This window comes from Equus przewalskii, chromosome 27 (assembly GCF_037783145.1).
Source record: "Equus przewalskii isolate Varuska chromosome 27, EquPr2, whole genome shotgun sequence".
Taxonomy (NCBI): domain Eukaryota; kingdom Metazoa; phylum Chordata; class Mammalia; order Perissodactyla; family Equidae; genus Equus; species Equus przewalskii.
In genome coordinates, this window is record NC_091857.1 from 13,618,923 (window position 1) to 13,637,157 (window position 18,235).

The 18,235-nt window shown below is 38.1% G+C and overlaps 1 protein-coding gene and 1 long non-coding RNA gene across 3 annotated transcripts in view; one reads left to right on the forward strand and one right to left on the reverse strand.

Moving 5' to 3' along the window:
- LOC139079903 (uncharacterized) overlaps positions 1-18,235 on the forward strand; it is a 91,291-nt gene that overhangs the window by 71,366 nt on the left and 1,690 nt on the right. Inside the window, exons 2-3 of the long non-coding RNA XR_011533925.1 lie at positions 2,745-3,023; positions 4,539-4,700. This is a non-coding gene — a long non-coding RNA (uncharacterized lncRNA). The remainder of the gene's footprint in view (positions 1-2,744; positions 3,024-4,538; positions 4,701-18,235) is intronic.
- Positions 10,402-18,235, reverse strand: part of SAMSN1 (SAM domain, SH3 domain and nuclear localization signals 1) — a 131,778-nt gene continuing 123,944 nt past the window's right edge. For both annotated transcript variants that reach the window (XM_070597592.1, XM_008517143.2), the window contains one exon: positions 10,402-11,537. In XM_070597592.1, coding sequence (XP_070453693.1) covers positions 11,335-11,537 — 203 coding nt within the window. In that variant the 3' untranslated portion in view covers positions 10,402-11,334. The remainder of the gene's footprint in view (positions 11,538-18,235) is intronic.

Genomic DNA, 18,235 nt, shown 5'->3' on the forward strand with positions numbered 1-18,235 from the left:
AGAGCTGGTCGCATGGACCTAAGCGAATATAAGAGAGATGATAATATGCCTGGGAGGCTAATAGACACAGTTCGGTGAACACATAGCATTTTCTCTGCCTCATAGGTTATGTGAGTAAGGCTGGATAGAGCAGAGAAAAGCAAAATTAAGTAAGCGTGAAAAACTTTGATCATAATAGAACTTTAATGGGTGCCCAACAATGCCTTTATAGTTAATATAGGTCTGTGCAAAGAATATGTGACCATAATGTGACTTTTAGGCAGGTTATTTCCATTTTCATAATCCCTAGTATGGTCCGTGGGAAAATCCAAATGGAGATTATTGATAAGGAATACCTGAAACCAGGGCTGGTTTTATGGGCATGTAAGCTGTGTTGTTGCACTGGGCTCTGCTCTCACAAAGGCCCCACAATTGGTTCAATGCTCTGCTATTGCTGTCTTAAAATTTTTAATAATTTTAAGCAAGGGCTTCCTCATTTTCCTTTTGCACTGCACCATTTTTCTAAGCACTCTGGCCATCTCCCATTACGTAGTTGGTAGTACCTGAAACTCGTGACTCATCAGAGACTAAAACTAGGCTCAATGATAAAATGAAGATACAATCTTTAAGATGTAGTTAATTTCAATAGACCTTTTAAAGAAGACAAATTACAATAGCAAAGCTCTGTGTGTGTGTGCACACTCGTGCACGTGAACATGTGCCCACGCAGGAATGTATTTTTTTTAGGACAAAGTTTATGGGGAGTAATTTGTTTTAATTGATATTCATCAAGCATCATTCTATTGTTTATTGTTAGCTACTCAAGTGAAGAGTTGGTTGATGTCTGTAGCATAAACATTTGTTTCAGATAAATGGGCGTTTCAGTTGGGTAAGTTTTAATTAAGCAACCTCTATTGTACAAGTAGCTGTTTTTGAAACCATGGGAAAACTACTATAATTTGCTAATTCTGTTATTCAGAATCCGAAGATGTTAAATCTTGTCTACTACAACATTGAATGTGACTTTGGCTATGAATGTCCCAAATATTTGGCAACAAGAATAAATAAGAAACTAACTTTTCCAATGTGTTAAATTCTTTTTATACTGCAAATTTCTAGGCACAGTTTAACTCCTCATCCTCATAGAATCATTTGATTCTGAAATGGATGATTTATTTTTAAATCCTGCTTCCACACCACTTGCTTATATCACTACTCTAGCATATTACATTTCATCAGGATTTATTTATTTACACATTTGCCAAAGGAGCACACTGAACTCTTAACTCCTTGAGAACAGGTGGTATTGCCATCCATCTTGATATTCCCAGAGCCTAACAGTTTCTAGGCATCTAGAACATGTTCAATAAATATTTGATGAAAGAATGAAGGAATAAAGTTATGATAAAAATATCATTTTTATTTCAGAAAAATATATATTTCCAAGGCTTAAAGGAAACTTCTGCTCTTAATAAAGCCAAAATCAGGGTGATTTTGTTTTGCAAGAACGTTTTAAACTTGACTTATGCTTTAGCCCATAACAGCTATATTCCAGGTGGGGATAAAAGAAAGCATACTCTTATTAAGCGAAATATTAAAACATCTGAAGAGTAAAAATAGCTTGTATTTAACTGTCATATTCGTAAATTATTTGTTTTATTAAAGGATCTTTTTGTCCTGTTAAAAAAATATGAGTTGCTTGAACACATTCACACAACACATGTACAAGTAAAGAAGAAAGATAAACATAGGTTTCAAACGATATATATGTTGATATATTTTTGTATTAAACTTGCTACTAATAATATAGTTTTTTTTTCCCATGGTCTACAAGTAATGGTCATGAATAGGGGTCACTATCCTTTTGTTTAAGGCTGGAAATGGTTCACTTACTTTATTAGTTTCCTGTGGCTGCTATAACAAATTATCACAAACTTGGTGGCTTGAAGCAACAGAAATTTATTCTCTCCCAGCTCTCGATGTCAGAAGTCCAAAACCAGCATCACTGGCCCAAAATCCAAAGCTTGTCTGCACGGCCACACTTCCTCCAGAGGCTCATAGAGGAGAATCTATTCATTGACTCTTCCAGCTTCTGGTAGCTGCCAGCATTCCTTGGTTTATGGCTACATCACTGGAATCATCAAAGCCAGTATCTTCAAATCTCTCTTTGCTCTGTCTTCATATTGACTTCTCTTCATGGTGTATCAAATCTCCCTCTACCTCTCTAAGAACATTTATGATGGCATTTAGGGCCCACCCAGATAATCCAGGATAATCTCCCTATCTCAAGATCCTTAACTTAATCACATCTGTAAGATATCCTCTTCCCAAATAAGGTAATGCACACAAGGGTCTATGGATTTGCATCTTCTGTCTTTGGGGGCAATTATTCAGCCTGCTGTGTTTGCCCTGCCCACTTTCACGTTAATTACTAAGTAGTGGGATTCTAGATGATGTATAACAGTATATTTTTCTCTATTCTCACTGACACAGGAATAACGGTGCTGTATAATAAATGAGTGTTGGAAAACTATAAACCAAATAACACTATAAAGGAAATGCTGCATAAAGAAGCAGGCTTTGGCAAGTGGGACTCAGAAAGGGAGCTCATAACTTCATGATAATACCTCACATAAATTAAAGTAATGTTAATTGTCTCCTCCAAAGCAAGGCCATTAAGCAGCTTATTGCTCCTACCTTAAGAATTTATTTTAGTATTTCTTGCGGTCCTACCTTTTCATTGGTATTTTATTTTTTACCCACAGGGGATATAAACACCACCATGGCAGTCCTTTCTGGTATATTTCATCTTTAAGTATAACAAGAGGAGGAAATAAATGACCAAATAGGTCCTGATAACCTCTGCAGCAATCAAAAACAAAAGGCTCTGGAAAGATGTCAGTAGGTGGAGCTTCACTTTGAAAGACAGTTCCTAACAAATGGAAAGAAAAAGTGTATTCCCTAGTTATGAACAGCTAAACTGTCAGCGACCTTGACACTGACCAGGGAGGAGTTTTCTGTTTTAATTTTTCCACTGTGTTGAGGTAAGACCATGTGAACCATGAAAGAGGTGTTTCATTCCTTCAACACATTTTTTATTCGTCTCCTACTATGTCCCCGATATTATGTGCAAAGCCCTGCCTAATACAATTGCTTTCTTTCTCCATCTGTCAATAGCTTTCCATGTAATTTTCAAGTTCCTCAAAACTTTGCAAAGTCCTATGCTTGGTCATGCACAACTGAACCAAGGTCACAAAAGGACAGCTTAGTTGGAAGGGGGGGAAAATGAATGAAAACAAGTATGCTAAGGAGATACATAAATGTCCTCTAGCACATTCCTTGTTCTGAGGGCTAATGTACTGTAGCAATTCATCAGTCATTCTAATAGTCTTTTAACTTCTGTCAGAAAGTCTACTAAATGATAACATCTTAAATGTTTAATATTCTAAAACATATTTTCATTAATCATGCAAATTATCTGGGCATCCATATTTTACAATAACCTCTTTTGAGATTAAGAGGCCTAAGGCTTTATGAATGAGAGACCCATGTTAGTGAGTGATATTTTAGATGAACTATAACTTAGAATTAAAGAATTTTAGAAATGAAAAGTTGCTAGTAAAACTCCAGTATCGATATGCTGTCACATTTATAAAAAACCCAAAAATCTTATTAACATCAGATAATTCTGATAAGTAGCAAGCAGCCAAAATATGCACTTGCTTCATTCTATTTTATTACATAATTGGTGGATGGATATTAATGTTGGTAGATGGTGTACCGTCACAATAGAAATGACACTAAGTTTCATAGCAAAGTGGACTTGGGCTTGGTTGTTAGTAAAGGGTAGAATATGTGTTCCTTGCAGTTAGGTTGGCCTGAACTGCACCATGCACCATGAAAACCTTCTTTTATATGCTACTAGTCCCCCTAATCGCAGGGATTCTTGGCTGCTTGGAAAAATGAGAAATATGGGTGTGGGCCCCATGAAACGGAGGAATTGAAAATGATAAAGGGCAAGAGTTTTGGTAGTATGAGTGGAAATGCTCTACCCTGAAGCTATTTGATTGTTGGTAAAGATGGAGACTGGTAGTGAAATAGAAATGACCTGAGACCATGTAAATGTAGTTATGCTGGAGTCACAAAGCAGTGCTCATTGGACTCAAGAACATGACCTAAGTCACCGAAGTCATGAGCGATGGTGGTTCAGCGCACTTGTCCGGCTCCCAACAGGAAACAGATGGCACAATCAAATTAGGATAATTCAAGGAAGGCTTATTTATAAAGAGACTAATTACAAAGGCATGGGCAGGGTGCAGGGTAGGGGAACCATTAAGGGCTGTGTGGGCAGTGAGAGCTAACAGCCACAGAGCTGTTATTAAATCTAGGCCTTAAAAGGTAAGAGAAAGGAGCAGTCACTAGAATCTGAAGGAAATAGAGTCACATACAAACAGTCACCTTTAAGGGACCAGTGACCTTTGATTAAGGGAGACAGCCAGCACAAGGAGATCTCATGGAGAGAACAAACACCCTGACCTCACTCCCCTCTCTCCCTCCAGCCTCCTGAGTGAACTTCTCCTTCATTGAGCCCGACAGGAACCTAAGGATAGAGATCGAGTATGTAGTCCATACAGGTCAGCCTCCCGGAGTGGATACCAGAGCTTCCCATGTGGAGAGTGGATCTGGAGGGAGACACTAGGAGTCAGAAACATCTAATTTTGGTATGAATACCACTTCTTTGATTATGCGACCACAGTTCATAGCCACCTTTTGAATGATTTTCTTATGTGTTTTTTTTAAACCTTTTTTAAATAATTTCTTTCATGGTTAGTTTCTTTCACGATATTTCCTGATGCTGTATTCTTTATCTTAATGAAATTTCTAATAGCAATGCAGCTTCCCCAGTACACATGCATGAGCCACCTTAGCCTCTGAGTAATCAGATATTTGAAAAAAAAAAAACCAAAAACACTTTGCTCAATGCCATCCAGACAGTTCATTATTCTCCCAAATAGCTTTTTTCAGTATAACAGTGCGCTTTTAAATGTCTATAGTCTGTATTGGTAAAGGAACACTGAAGTCTTTACTTTTTTACATGGTTTGCCTTCTAATTATATTTCTCTAGTAAAATATTTAACCATTGCTTCCTGAATCATGGATTCTAAGGTGCAATAAAAATCAAAAGGGAAATATATTTGTTGTTATAAAGAGAGGCAGATCCTTTTTCCTGAGACGTTTCAATGATTGCTGCAGGAATGAATGAGTAAAGGTTTCAAGAATGAATAGTTGCAGAAAATCAACTCACTGTTGTACATAAGTCCATGCAGCCCCCGGGTACAAGCACTTATGTGTCTCCTTTTGTTGAGTTCTCTATTTTTTTATGAATATGCATATTGGGGAAAAAACTTCCATCTGCTCTCTTTTAGCTGATTCTATCACATTTTTGAGCTGTGCATCATCATGGAGCTTCAGAGAAAGATGATCATTTACATTACATATGGATATAAAGGAGAGAAGGAGTTGATGAATTGCAAACAAGTATAATTTATATGGGCAAAGTGTGCCAGAAGTGCTTTTCACCCCATTTTACTCTGCAAATGGAATCATTCCTGCCCATTCACTTGGCCTAGTGCCCAAGAACTCAGAGAGGGAAACGATGCTGTTAGGCTTATGCATCAGGATTCCATTCCTTGCTTATGAGGAGACAGTGCTCTGCACTCAGGCACACCAGGGACCCCAGAAGGTCAACAGAGATCTCTGAACATGCTAATGTCATTTTTTAGATCCTTCCGTCATGGCTTAATCTATCATATACATCACTCGACACACTGATACTCTAACAGTTGGTAATTCAAGTGTGAGAAGTTTCATGATGCAGAAGGGAAGGGGGAGTAATGCAAAGCTCATATTTTCCTGGGGCCTCTTTCTGCACTTTGCTTTCCCAGGGCAGATCATTTGCCTAAATGGCCATAGGCTGCATACATATGTAAACGTCTACATTGAGGGTGTTTTCCTAAGGGTTTCTCTGTTGGCTACAATACAATCAGCTGTGACGCAATCTTGTAAAGCCCAGGGCCCAAGATGCAGTAATAGCAGTAATAACCTCAAATATTTTATTTATTTACTCATTTACTAATATAGGCAGTTATTTATATATTCAATTATTCAGTCTTCAGAAATGATTATCCCTATCATGTGCCAAGAGTGAAGAGTCAAAGCTAAATACAAAATAGCCCCCCCTTCCTAAACTGTCGGGAGTAAACAAAGAAACATTGCCATGACAAAGGAGTCATTTTTCTGTATAGTTCTGTTAAATCAGCTAATTCTTTCTCATTGCTGCTGGATAACACAGTTGTCCTAGTCCTCAGAAAATGAGTGTCTGAAGAGTTTCAGATTGGTACAAATCCAAGACTGCATTATGGTAGCACGTGCCTGCTTCCACTTTATGTTCAGAGATCTGTTTTTATGTGCATGTGTTATGCTGAGGGCTTTGCACACGATATCTCATTTAATCAACACAGTAACATGGAATATTTGGACTATCTTTATTTACATTTTGTAGAGGAAAAAAACTAAGATAAGTGACCTGCCCGAAGTCACACAGTCTTCAAACCAGGAGCCCAGTGTATGTGTTTAGGTCAGCGCTGGGTGTGATCAGATGAATTCAGCAATAAAATAGGAGGCAGCTTAAAGTGACGGTTACTTCTACCTTATTTCCATAGCCAAAACCTGGCAAATTTAGAAGCTGCTGTTCTTTTACTTATATTTAGTCCCTAGTCATTTTGCTCTCCACCTTTACATAAGTTTAGCGTAACTTCCCACTTTATGAAAGAGAGCTTGAAGTGTGCATGCTGATTAGTTATACACTTTTCTTTGTCAGTGGTGGGGAGATGGAAGTGCCTGCGTGTGTGGGGTGATGGAGTGTCTAAAATTTCTTCATGTTACTTTTCTCAGAACTCATGCTTGTAACGGAAGTTTCTCAACATGAAATGTCATCAATTGGCCTCACTCAGGAAGTTGCACGGTGCTAGACTGCAACCTCAGTGAATTGGACATCCTCTAAAACATGATAATCTTTAGCTGCCTATCATTTTAGAAGTTTTAAAACATTTTGTTTTTTAACAAATTCTCTTGGCAATTTAATTGATAAAAAAGAAAAGCTTCTGATAAAATACTTCAGGGTGAAGATATATTCATGTTTATATCAGCAATAGAATTGGGGGGAGGGAAACCAGAATTTAAATGATCTGATTTTTGCTGTTACTAACAAAGTATTATGAGGATTTTATCCATTTACCCGGAATAAAATTTCTCTAACCATGCATGCTGTCACCACATACTTGAATTTGTTAATGTAGGATGCCCCAGGGATCAGAATAATCATTGCATCCCAGAATGGTTTTACAACCTCTCTGTACTAGAAGGCTTAGCAGGTTCCAACGGAGAGGCTTCGGTGAGATTCTAATGCAGATTATCTGATCCAAAGGGCCTTTATCGGCCTAGTCTTGGACAGCATATACGTTGCATATCTAAATATTGTTGAGTGAATAAATAAATGAATGAGACTAGGACTCTTACCAGGTTTCAGCCTGGAACACAAAGCCAGTGTGATCATCTGGTAAACATTAAAATGTCACCTCTCTAACCACCTTTCCTTCCACTTTTAAAAGGCTCACTCATGTCTCTCTCCCACGCAAAAGCAGCAGAAGTTCTGAGTCCCTCAGCCACCTCACAACCTTGGATGAACTATTTCTTGACTTTCTACTCCTGTTTGTCCAGCTTTCCATGGTCAAGAGAAAAACCTGAGGAAAGTGAGGTTAGAGCTGCAGGGATCCTTTAGGTAAAGCGAAGGCAGTAGAGCTCCCTTAGCGTGGTATTTACTTCTGCTACGCATGTGTCCTTTTTTTTTTTTTTAAAGATTTTATTTTTTTCCTTTTTCTCCCCAAAGCCCCCCAGTACATAGTTGTATATTCTTCATTGTGGGTCCTTCTAGTTGTGGCATGTGGGATGCCGCCTCAGCGTGGCTTGATGAGCAGTGCCATGTCCGCGCCCAGGATTCGAACCAATGAAACACTGGGCCACCTGCAGCGGAGTGCGGGAACTTAACCACTCGGACACGGGGCCAGACCCCGCATGTGTCCTTTTGAGTGCTGTGCTCCATGATGGGGCCATCCTTCCAGCAACTTGAACCTCATGGTGTCTCCACTTTCCTCCCTCCTTCCCTCTTTGCAGGAATCTAATCTCTGTTCCTCTGCTTCAATCTCCTCAAGACCTCTGCAGCACTTCTGCTCAAAAGCATTTCCTATATCCTTGACTGGGTACCAGATTTTCATTTTGAAGCAGTTGAATGTAGCTGAGTATGCTTCCCCGGTGATTGCCACCATTTTACAATCAAGCAGTTCCTTAGATGCTTCCCAACCTACAATTTCCTGGCATCTTCATAAAGAAGCTGTACTCTCTTGACCTTCCTGAGGCAGCAGGTTGATTAAAGTTTAAAAATTATGGCCAATAGCTGTGCTGTGTCCAAGGAGGCCTAGAATAATCTATTTGGAGTAGTAGCCATAGCAGGAGTGGGGCCATGATGTAGGCAGCATGCTGGAAATCTAAATTGAAACACTATTTCCTACTGTGGAGAGGGAAGAACAGAACTAGGCATGTGCTTTACTCCTGACCTGGGCACTGCGTATGGGATTAAATCTCATGGATCTGGAAAAATATACTAGAGACTAACAGTGTAATGTTTTCCCCCAGCATTTAAAATAGCACTTTGTGTTTCCTGATCTTTCCTAAGGAATTACGTTTCATTTGTTTAAAAAACTTTTAGGCCACTTTGGAAGGTATTTGCCTATAGGTTAAGTAGATTGATTTACATACAAATTTGGAATCTGTTATATGAGAATAATCATTATATTCACTGCACTCCTGCAAACATTTTCTAAATGCCCTCTCTATGCCTTGTATAATACCAGGCACTAGGGATTAAAAAGGCTAAACAAAATAATCTGTCACAAGCAGGTCACAGTGTTGTGGAAGGGCAAGTGTCAGGCAAATAGATAAAGTGTAATATGATAAGTGCTATAGCCAACAGAGATACAAGTTGCTATAGAAACACAAAGAGGAGAACACCAAAGAGAATCATGGAAGGTTTCGAAAAGTGACTTTCGTGATGAGTCTTAAGACAGAGAACAGAGGGAGGCTTCTGGATGTAGAAAATAGCAGGAACCACTTCAGGAAAATAAATAGGATATGAAAAGTCACAAAGGAAATAGTGAATTCAAGGAATTGCAAATTGTTATGGCTGGAGAATGTAGAATGAAAGGTGAGAGGGGAAAGATATGACTCTTAGGATAGGTAAAAAAATGGTTGGGGGGATCTCATATATTCTGGAAGGAAATTTAAATATTATATTAAAGATAATGAGGATCCATCAAAAAATTTCAAGCTGGAAAGTACATGATTTGATTTACGTGTTAGAAAGATCTTTCTGGAGGCTGCATGGAGGATGGATTAGAAGCAAGGATACTGGTAGAGGTCAGTTGGAAAGCTATTGCACTATTTCATACGTGAGATCATGAGGTTCTAAAGCAAAACAGCAATCATGGGAATGGTTAGAAAGCTTTGAGCACAAAAGCATTTCTAGAGGTAGGATCCATAGAACTTGATTATTACTTAATCTATGAGGAGGACATATGTGAGATGAACTGAGAAATGATTTTCTGCTGTGGGTAATGGGCTGGGTGTTGGTGCCATTAAAGAGAGAGGTAGATTGGGAATAAAAAAGGAGAGACAAATTTGTAGAGAAAATCAAGGATTTGGGTATGTTGAGCTGAAGCCTCCTAGAGCTCTATGAACTGATTTGTGTCCCCCTCCCACGCCCACCCCCTACGCCCTGCCAAATTCCTATGTGGAAGCTCTAACCCCCAATGTGTGGTATCTGGAGATGTGGCCTTTGGGAGATAACTAGGTTTAGATGAGGTCCTGAGGGTAGGCCCTCATGATGGGATTAGCGTCCTTATCAGAAGAAACACCAGAGAGCTTGCTCTCTCTCTCTCTCTGTGCTGTGTGAGGACACAATGAGAAGGTGGCTACCTGCAAGCCAGGAAGAGGGCTCTCACCAAACCCAACCATGCTGGCAAGCTGATCTTGGACTTCCAGCCTCCAGAACTGTGAGAAAATGTATTTCTGTTGTTTAAGCCGCCCAGTCTATGGTATTTTGTTATGGCAGCCCGAGTTGACTGATACGTAGAGGTATTCAGGGAGTTGGATGACACAGATCTGGGTTCAGGAAACAGAGCGAGGTGAGGTAATTGATTTGGAAATCATATATATATATGAGAACTGACTGTAAAACCTTGTCTGGTAGGAGATATTTTGTCTAAAGGTCTAGTATGAAAATACCTTAAGTAACACTAGTCTGGAAAATACCAAATGGACAGGGTTCTTTTTATTATTAAAATTAAGGTATTTCAAAATTAAAATATTTACACTTAAAGATGAAACATCTGTACAATTATTAAAATTAATTTTACTAAATCAGGATTGATAATATATTATCTATACTTTTTTTTTAGATTGGCACCTGAGCTAACAACTGTTGCCAATCTTTTTTTCCTTCTTCTCCCCAAAGCCCCCCAGTACATAGTTGTATATTCTAGTTGTGAGTGCCTCTGGTTGTGCTATGTGGGACACCGCCTCAGCGTGGCCTGATGAGCGGTGCTAGGTTTGCACCTGGGATCCGAACTGGCGAAACCCTGGGCCGCTGAAGCAGAGCACGTGAGCTTAACCACTCCGCCACGGGGCTGGCCCCTAGCTATACTTTTATATCAGATAAGTGAAGAAATCAACAAAAAAAATTTACTAAAACTCCACTGTGGATCAGGATAACGTGTCTCTAATATTAACTCACACTTTTCCAGTAAGTATCAGAATGAGAATAAGTGCTGCTTGGACAAGTGGGGAAACAAACACATGCTCCATTACTATTCACTCAATAATATGCACAAATGCAAAACTCGTGGTTATAGAAAAAGTAGGGGTTTTTTTTTTCTGCGGAATTTATCATTTTGCACTTGTAAAAGAAAGCCAAATAAAGCTTATGTGACATAACAAAGACTTATATATACTTTTTCTAATACAGGCAAGTGCTATATTAACATGTATCATTTAAAGTAATAAATATGCATATTATTTACAATAACTGAGAATGTTAGAGATATGAACTTTTATGTACATTCAGATTGAGACATTTTAACTTTAGGTTGTATCTACAAATACTTTTCTTCTCCTATTTCATCTTTTAGCTCAAGAAGAGTTCAAATGGAATGCTTCTGCAAATACAGAGTTGAGAACGTGTGTTCAGTCACTCGGCTCTGTGATAGTAATCTTCTGTACCATGTCAGACAGATTTTCAGACTCCGGATCTTCTTTGCCATTATCTGAATTTTCTGACGAGATATAGCAACCAGAGTCCCTTGGGCAGTCATCTAACTGTGACTTATTTAAGGAGATGTCTGGTCTTAAGGTTAGGGGCACAGATTCATCTTCTTCTTCCTGAATAGCTGTAAGTGGAAAAGAGGGCAGCAGTTAGGCAAAGCCAAGAAAAGTTTGGCTTGTTCATCTTTGCACATTATCCTGTTTTAACTGCTCCAACCTTGACTTCATTACAATTGAAACTTCTGTAATTGAGATTTATTTGCTTATTTTAGAAGAGATATTTGCACCCAGATATTCAAGCCACTGTTTTCTTACAAGACCAAGTTTGCCTTTTGTTGTTCACTTGCAGTTTCATGGAATTCATGTGAACTGCTTGCCTAAGTGAGATCGCTATGGACTCCCATTCTATGTTAATGATAAGTTGCCAGAGAAAGCAGATTGTATCCACAGTGTGACTGATGCCTTGTCCAAATACTCCTTAAAGTAATGTTAGAAAAAGTCACTGGTAGTTTAAATGTACAATCCAAGTCAATAGTGATCTTTGTGCACGATCCCAGAATCACGAGAATGTGGATTAATAAATAAAAGATCACTGTGATGTACAGTAGGATTTCAATTACTTGGGATTTAACTAATAAAACTTGAAGTTTCTAGAATTTTCCTATGTTTCCATTCATCAGAAAAATAGACATAGAAACCAGGTTGCTTTTAGACAGTGAAACATCAATACTTCCACTGGCTCTGCCTCATGACTGTTTAGTCTTCTACGCCTTTGTCTGTAGTTCTGAATAACAATCACGTATGTTCAGATTGGTAATTTTGTGTCATCAAAGCAGTATTCTACATTCAATAGGCATTATTCTAGAAAAGAATTTAATTTAAGAGAAGACATTTCTAAAGAACCTAAGCAGCCCTATAAAGTTTTACTCTTCTCAAGAATCTTTAGCATCAGTTTTCTCTTTGTCACTGTAAAGTTTCTTTCTTTTCCTTCCCTGACACCAGTAATTGGGTGTTTCTCTGCATCACGAGCCGAGTTCATCAGAGAAGAGATGGATCTTAGGCCACCACCTGTCAGCACGTCTGGCTCCTTCACCTTCTAACCTCAGGACTTCCCCATTTTGGACATTTGAATAGCCCTCCATAGGAAGGATGGAACACACACATTTCAGGGTGGGATAAGACCTCTGCCTTCAGAGGTTATGCCCTTCATCCCATTCCAGTGAGAAAAAAGTAAATCCCAACTTCTAAATCCTTGGAAGAATGAAATCGTGTAATTTTCCTCAATAGGCATTACTTAATGCTAAGTAATTATCTTTAGGAAATCCACCTTTTATCTTCTCTACACATCTCCTGCTTTTTAAACGCATTTTCTAGGCTCCAGATATCTTGCTAACATGAGTTTATGGTCCACTGTGTATTCAATTGTTATCAGCCTCTGTGACAAGAAAGATTGAGCCCTGGTGTCCCAAAGCATCCTTGCATGTAATGAATTAACTTCTCACCAATGCATCTAGAATGGTACCAGTTATGGACCATCCATGGAGGAACTGAGAAAATAGTCAAATTACTTTCCGTATTTTGTGGTTTAGATGAGGAACACAGGTTGAGAAAGGCTGGAGAAAAATGATAAAAACAATTTCTTAATCCACTCATCTTCAAAATGAATCATAAGAGTTCTTTTAACCTTTCCCTCAAAGCTTTTACTTGCAACAATGAAACCATATTTATGCCATTCTCCTGAAGCTTCTTCACACGCCCCAACTTTAGCTCCGATTTAAGCATCAGGTATTGAAGTCCAGCGATGTTGTAACTACTTCTGGGTAGAAGGAGCTTTAATTTTCATATGCACCTATTGTAGTTGTTATTTTAAAATTTTAGCTACCATGAAGCATTTTCTCTTTATTAGTCATAACAACCTTTAGGTTTAAGGGGAATCTACTTAACATTCATTCATCTTTATGAGTATGGCATTCACCTTTGTTTCCAAGCCCTTCCTTTACGAACAGCCAGCTCTGAAATGGGACTTCATTCTCTGAGGAAAAGCTTTCTCCCTGGCCTCTGCTCTTCTAGCTTATTGCCACTGACATGAAAAAACCAGTTCTGTGTTCCCTTATCTGCATATCCGCGAGGAATTAGTCCTTTTGTGATGCTTCCTGCCACATCAGCAGTGGTCACCGGATCTGTAGCGCCATCCTCTTAGAATGGTTGTGGGGATAAGGCCACATTCCCCCAGATGATATGTGGACCTATCACCTCCGCACAAAATTTACAAAACTGAGTTACCTCCCTTCACACTGACATCCTATACAGGACTTGGCATAATAAAAACTGCTCCCAATATCAGGTTCTACTTAGGTTGATTACTGACTGTGGGGCTCTCTTCAAGATATAAAACTTAGGCGTAAAGAACTCTGATTTCCAAAATTAGCTCTTTTTCTTTCAAAAAACAGTACTTAGCTTGTCATTTCCTCCTCAGAAGACTTTATACACTCACTTCAAAGGGTAACACAAAGTAAACAAACAATAGATGAAAATCTGACTTTAACAGAGAATAGGTCATTTTTTTATATTAGTAATAAAAATGTATTTGTTTTTATTTCCACCTGAGAAACATCATATTGCCTTCTCTAAAGTCTAGGGATTAGTTTATTTAAATACAGATTATTTACTGTAGAAACCTTTCATCTGAAATTTTTATGGAAAAAGGAAATAGTTTCTCAGTATGAAAGTTATGCAGCACAGTAATTTACAGAAAAGCAGTAATGTGCTAAATGATTTCCTGGTGAAATGAAAGCATGACTCTGCCTCCTCAAATGCTCCCCACCAGGCTCGCAATAATTTCGGGCAGGTGATCAGCTGGAGCCCCTCAACTGTAACTATAAAAAGAAAAGGCAGGTCATTATGTTATATTGGGAAATGAAAGCTACATAGCATTCAACCTTCGTATTTGGAGGGTCAAGATTTTTCTCTTGTTTTTTTTTTTTTCATCTTGACACTAATGGCTTAGGGATTGGCACAAACCTAGGCCTTGTGCTAGGGGTGGTTTTTCCAGCAGAGGCGATGAATTTACACTAATGCATCCACATTTTCTTTCTAAGTTGTTTAGTCTCTTCATGTGGCCGTGAAACAGAGGAAAGCTAACTGACCTACCTAGAAATTGAAACTATAACCTTCATCAGTTTCACATGGTCCAATCATGTGAACTAACTACACAAGTAACACATTCAAATTGATACAATTTGCCTCCAAAATTACAGACTTGCATAGGATATCTGAGTGCATTTTTTTTTTTTTTTTTTTTTTGGTGAGGAAGATTCACCCTGAGCTAACATCTGTTGCCAATCTTCCTCTTTTTTTTTTTGCTTAAGGAAGATTAGGCCTGAGCTAACATCTGTGCCAGTCTTCCTCTACTCTGTATGGAGGATGCCTCTACAGAATGGCTGATGAGCAGATTAGGTCCACACTCAGGATCTGAACCTGTGAACCCAGGCTGCCAAAGTGGAGCATGAGGAACTTGAACCACTCCGACATGGGCCAGCCCTGACCACATCTTTTTATATACAAAATGTTTCTGATAATATGTTAAGTTGAAAATCAGTATATTAATTTAATTATTCTACTATTAAAATTATGTAAAACACATAGACATATGTATATAACTCACAAATGCAAGTATTAAAATTTTAGAGACATTTCCTCTATATTTCTTGGGTTATCTACAGTGTTTCATATTTTAATAATAAAACACACAAAAAATTTAAATGGTACAATTTTTCAACAAATCCCCTGAATGGTTTGCAAATATCCCAAAGGCTATACATTTTCAAATCTGAGTATATTGGAGAATTATTAAATAATTTGTAAAATGATGTTTCTTATTGCTGACAGCTAATAGCAAGCATAATATGTAGTCCAGAAAGCAGTCTCAAACAGTTCTGAACTCTGAGTAATGAAAATAAAATAATCTTAAAAATTATTTTAGAAATATTTTGTCATAACTGATTTGAACATTAAAATATTTTATTTCTTACCAAAATTTTTATGGAATTGTCTAAAGCCCATTGCTCAACATTTTAAGTTAGTCATCAATGGAGATAAAATGTGGCATGGTGATTAAAACAGAAGACAGCTAATATAATTATTCACAAAATAATTATATTGGAGTTGTGACATTTAATTAATTAAGTATGGGCGATCTCAATTATACTAAAAGTGAAGAAAGCTTTAAGGAAATCAAACTGGATCCTAATTCTGGGAAAAAGTTCTCATACCCTAAGGAGAGAAATCTGTCCTATATTCACATATTAGAAAGTTAAGGATTCAATAAAAATGTAAACTACTAGTTTTTCCCTGACTTTCTCATGTTTCTTTACCCGAATATTCCATATTTGACTTTACTGTCTTATTTGCCTTAGGTACAAAGCCTTTGTTTCTTTGGGTTAAATACTATAAAATAATAAAATCTAGAGGGCATAAGAAAATGCCTGGCCAATGAAAGTACTCAATAAACAATTTTTTTTAAATAAAAAGAATGTGATATTTAGATAAAGAAAATATGAACTAAAGATCAAATGAGGAATTTTGTTGAAATTCAGCTGAAGCGAAGATAATTCTGGGCTCTTTGAATTATCCTCCTCTTTTTCTCAGGCCTCCTGCTATTTCCAAAGAGGAAACACCAAGGTTATGCATCTAAGGATGGCTCAAAACCTCAACCTCATGTAGTCCCACTTTTGTAGTCCCACCAAACTCAGGCATTCTCCTGGTAACCATGGCTGTATTTATTTGTCTAGGGGCAGTGGTGTCCATGAAGGAACGGACAGTAGCCAATATGGCATAACGCTTAGTTATTTGTGATTTCATCTTAAGCACATCCTTCAATTACCTGAACATTTTAATTCTCTAATTGCAGTGAATATTTGATATTCATTTCATCTGAATACTAACCCACCTTTTGGAAAAACAGCAACAACAAATGAAAAACAGGAATGCCTTCATGGAAAACCAAACAGTTGCTATTGTTTTCCCAAGGCCATGAGAGAATATAGAGTTGAAATGACGCTCCCTTCTTTTTGCACACCTCTCTTTGCATCCCAGCATCATAGTCTACCCTCTAACGAGATGTGTGCTGGGGAGTAAATCTTTTCACTCCCACCCATGGCAACCTCCACTTCCACCATACTGGCTGCTTCAGTAAGGGCAGAGGCCCACTCGCTCAAGAGCCAATCACCCAGCACCAATGTGGACAGCACCATTAGGCTGCCACGCTGCCCAACCACACACCCCCATGGAAAGGTTTGGTCCCAGAAAATGTTTACCCTCCACTGAGCTGTCATATTGGACTATTTTGATAATCAACAAATAAGATTAAAACCTATCATTATATATTGCTTAATTAGGGACCTTGGGAAATCAATTTCATATTTCTTATAGGTTAAATTAATCCATGGTTAAAAAAACCTAATTTCATTATTTTAAAAATTATTATTATTTGACAAAAATAGGATTAGTCTGCATTTTACTGATCTACAATTTGCTTTTACCATTTAATATGTTTTGGACATCTTTTCATGTCAGTACACATTTCATTCTCCTAATATCTTTATACTACTTTATTGTTGCAAATATCTTAACTGGTTTAACTAATTATTGATGGAAGGTCACACAGGTTTTAGTTTTTGACTAAAACTACTAATAGTTTAGCTAGAGTTTTTATGCCTTTGGATGTTTAAGTTAATCAAACAAATTCCTAAAACTGGAATTTATGGATACAAAAGTATGCACATTTTAAACTTTGATAGTTTTACATTATTACCTCTAGAAATGTACTCATTTAACTCCTGCACACACGTCCACATATGGTTAGCATATGCATAAAATAAGTCATGACACATGTCTCCTGTTACGAAAACTTTTATATATTGTGGGGAGATTTAAGTTTTATAACCAGAAAAAAGTCTTGCTTACTATCTGCAAATCTCTTCACTCCCTCAGTCAACATTTATTCATTTTACAAGCATTTGTTAACCATCCACTCGATGCAAAGCCCAAGACTAGGGGCTTTGGGAAGGCGACGCAATAAACAGAGTCTTGTTTGGCCAGGGTAATCATTGCAAGGCCATGGCTAGTACGCAATCACAGTGCAATATAAAAACGAGTACGAGAGTGCCTTGCACATACAGGAATTACAAGTGCCTTAGGTGACCGAGGTGAAAATTCTACGAACTCTTTTCTCTGGGAGTTGTTCTCTGGTAGAAGAGTAAAATGTTTGTCTTTCATTTTATGGTTTTTTGTATTATGCAGAACACAGCATCTATCAAAAATTCAATCTTAGGGGGTAAAACCAAAAAGAAATCTGAAGAAATTAAACTGCATAAAACCCAACAGCTATGACTAGAAATAATATTAAATATGTGTTTATAAACACATGGAAGTAAAATGCCCGTGAGCCTTCTCTACTCTGTATGTGTGGATAGTTAACACGTCTTTTCTTAAAGCTGTACATTTCTTGAATCTAGATTCAAATCATATGGCAAGAGGGTTGGAAACACCAGGCACACATGTCAGGGGCTAGGCCACCAGGCTACCCTGGCACGCTGTCAGGCCAACTGCTGGACTGCTGCTTGGCATAACTACAACTCTCCCCTGCTGGCAGCTCGTGTTCCAGGCTCCTGGCTGGGCCTTGCCATTTGCCCCGCATGGTTTTGGGCAGGAAGGCACAACTGGGGATAGCTGAGCATTGAGGGGCTGCTGTGAGCACAGCTGGTGCCAACAGCCTGGCACACAACCCACCCGTCCCCCTTCCTCCTCTTTGAGCACAGCAAAC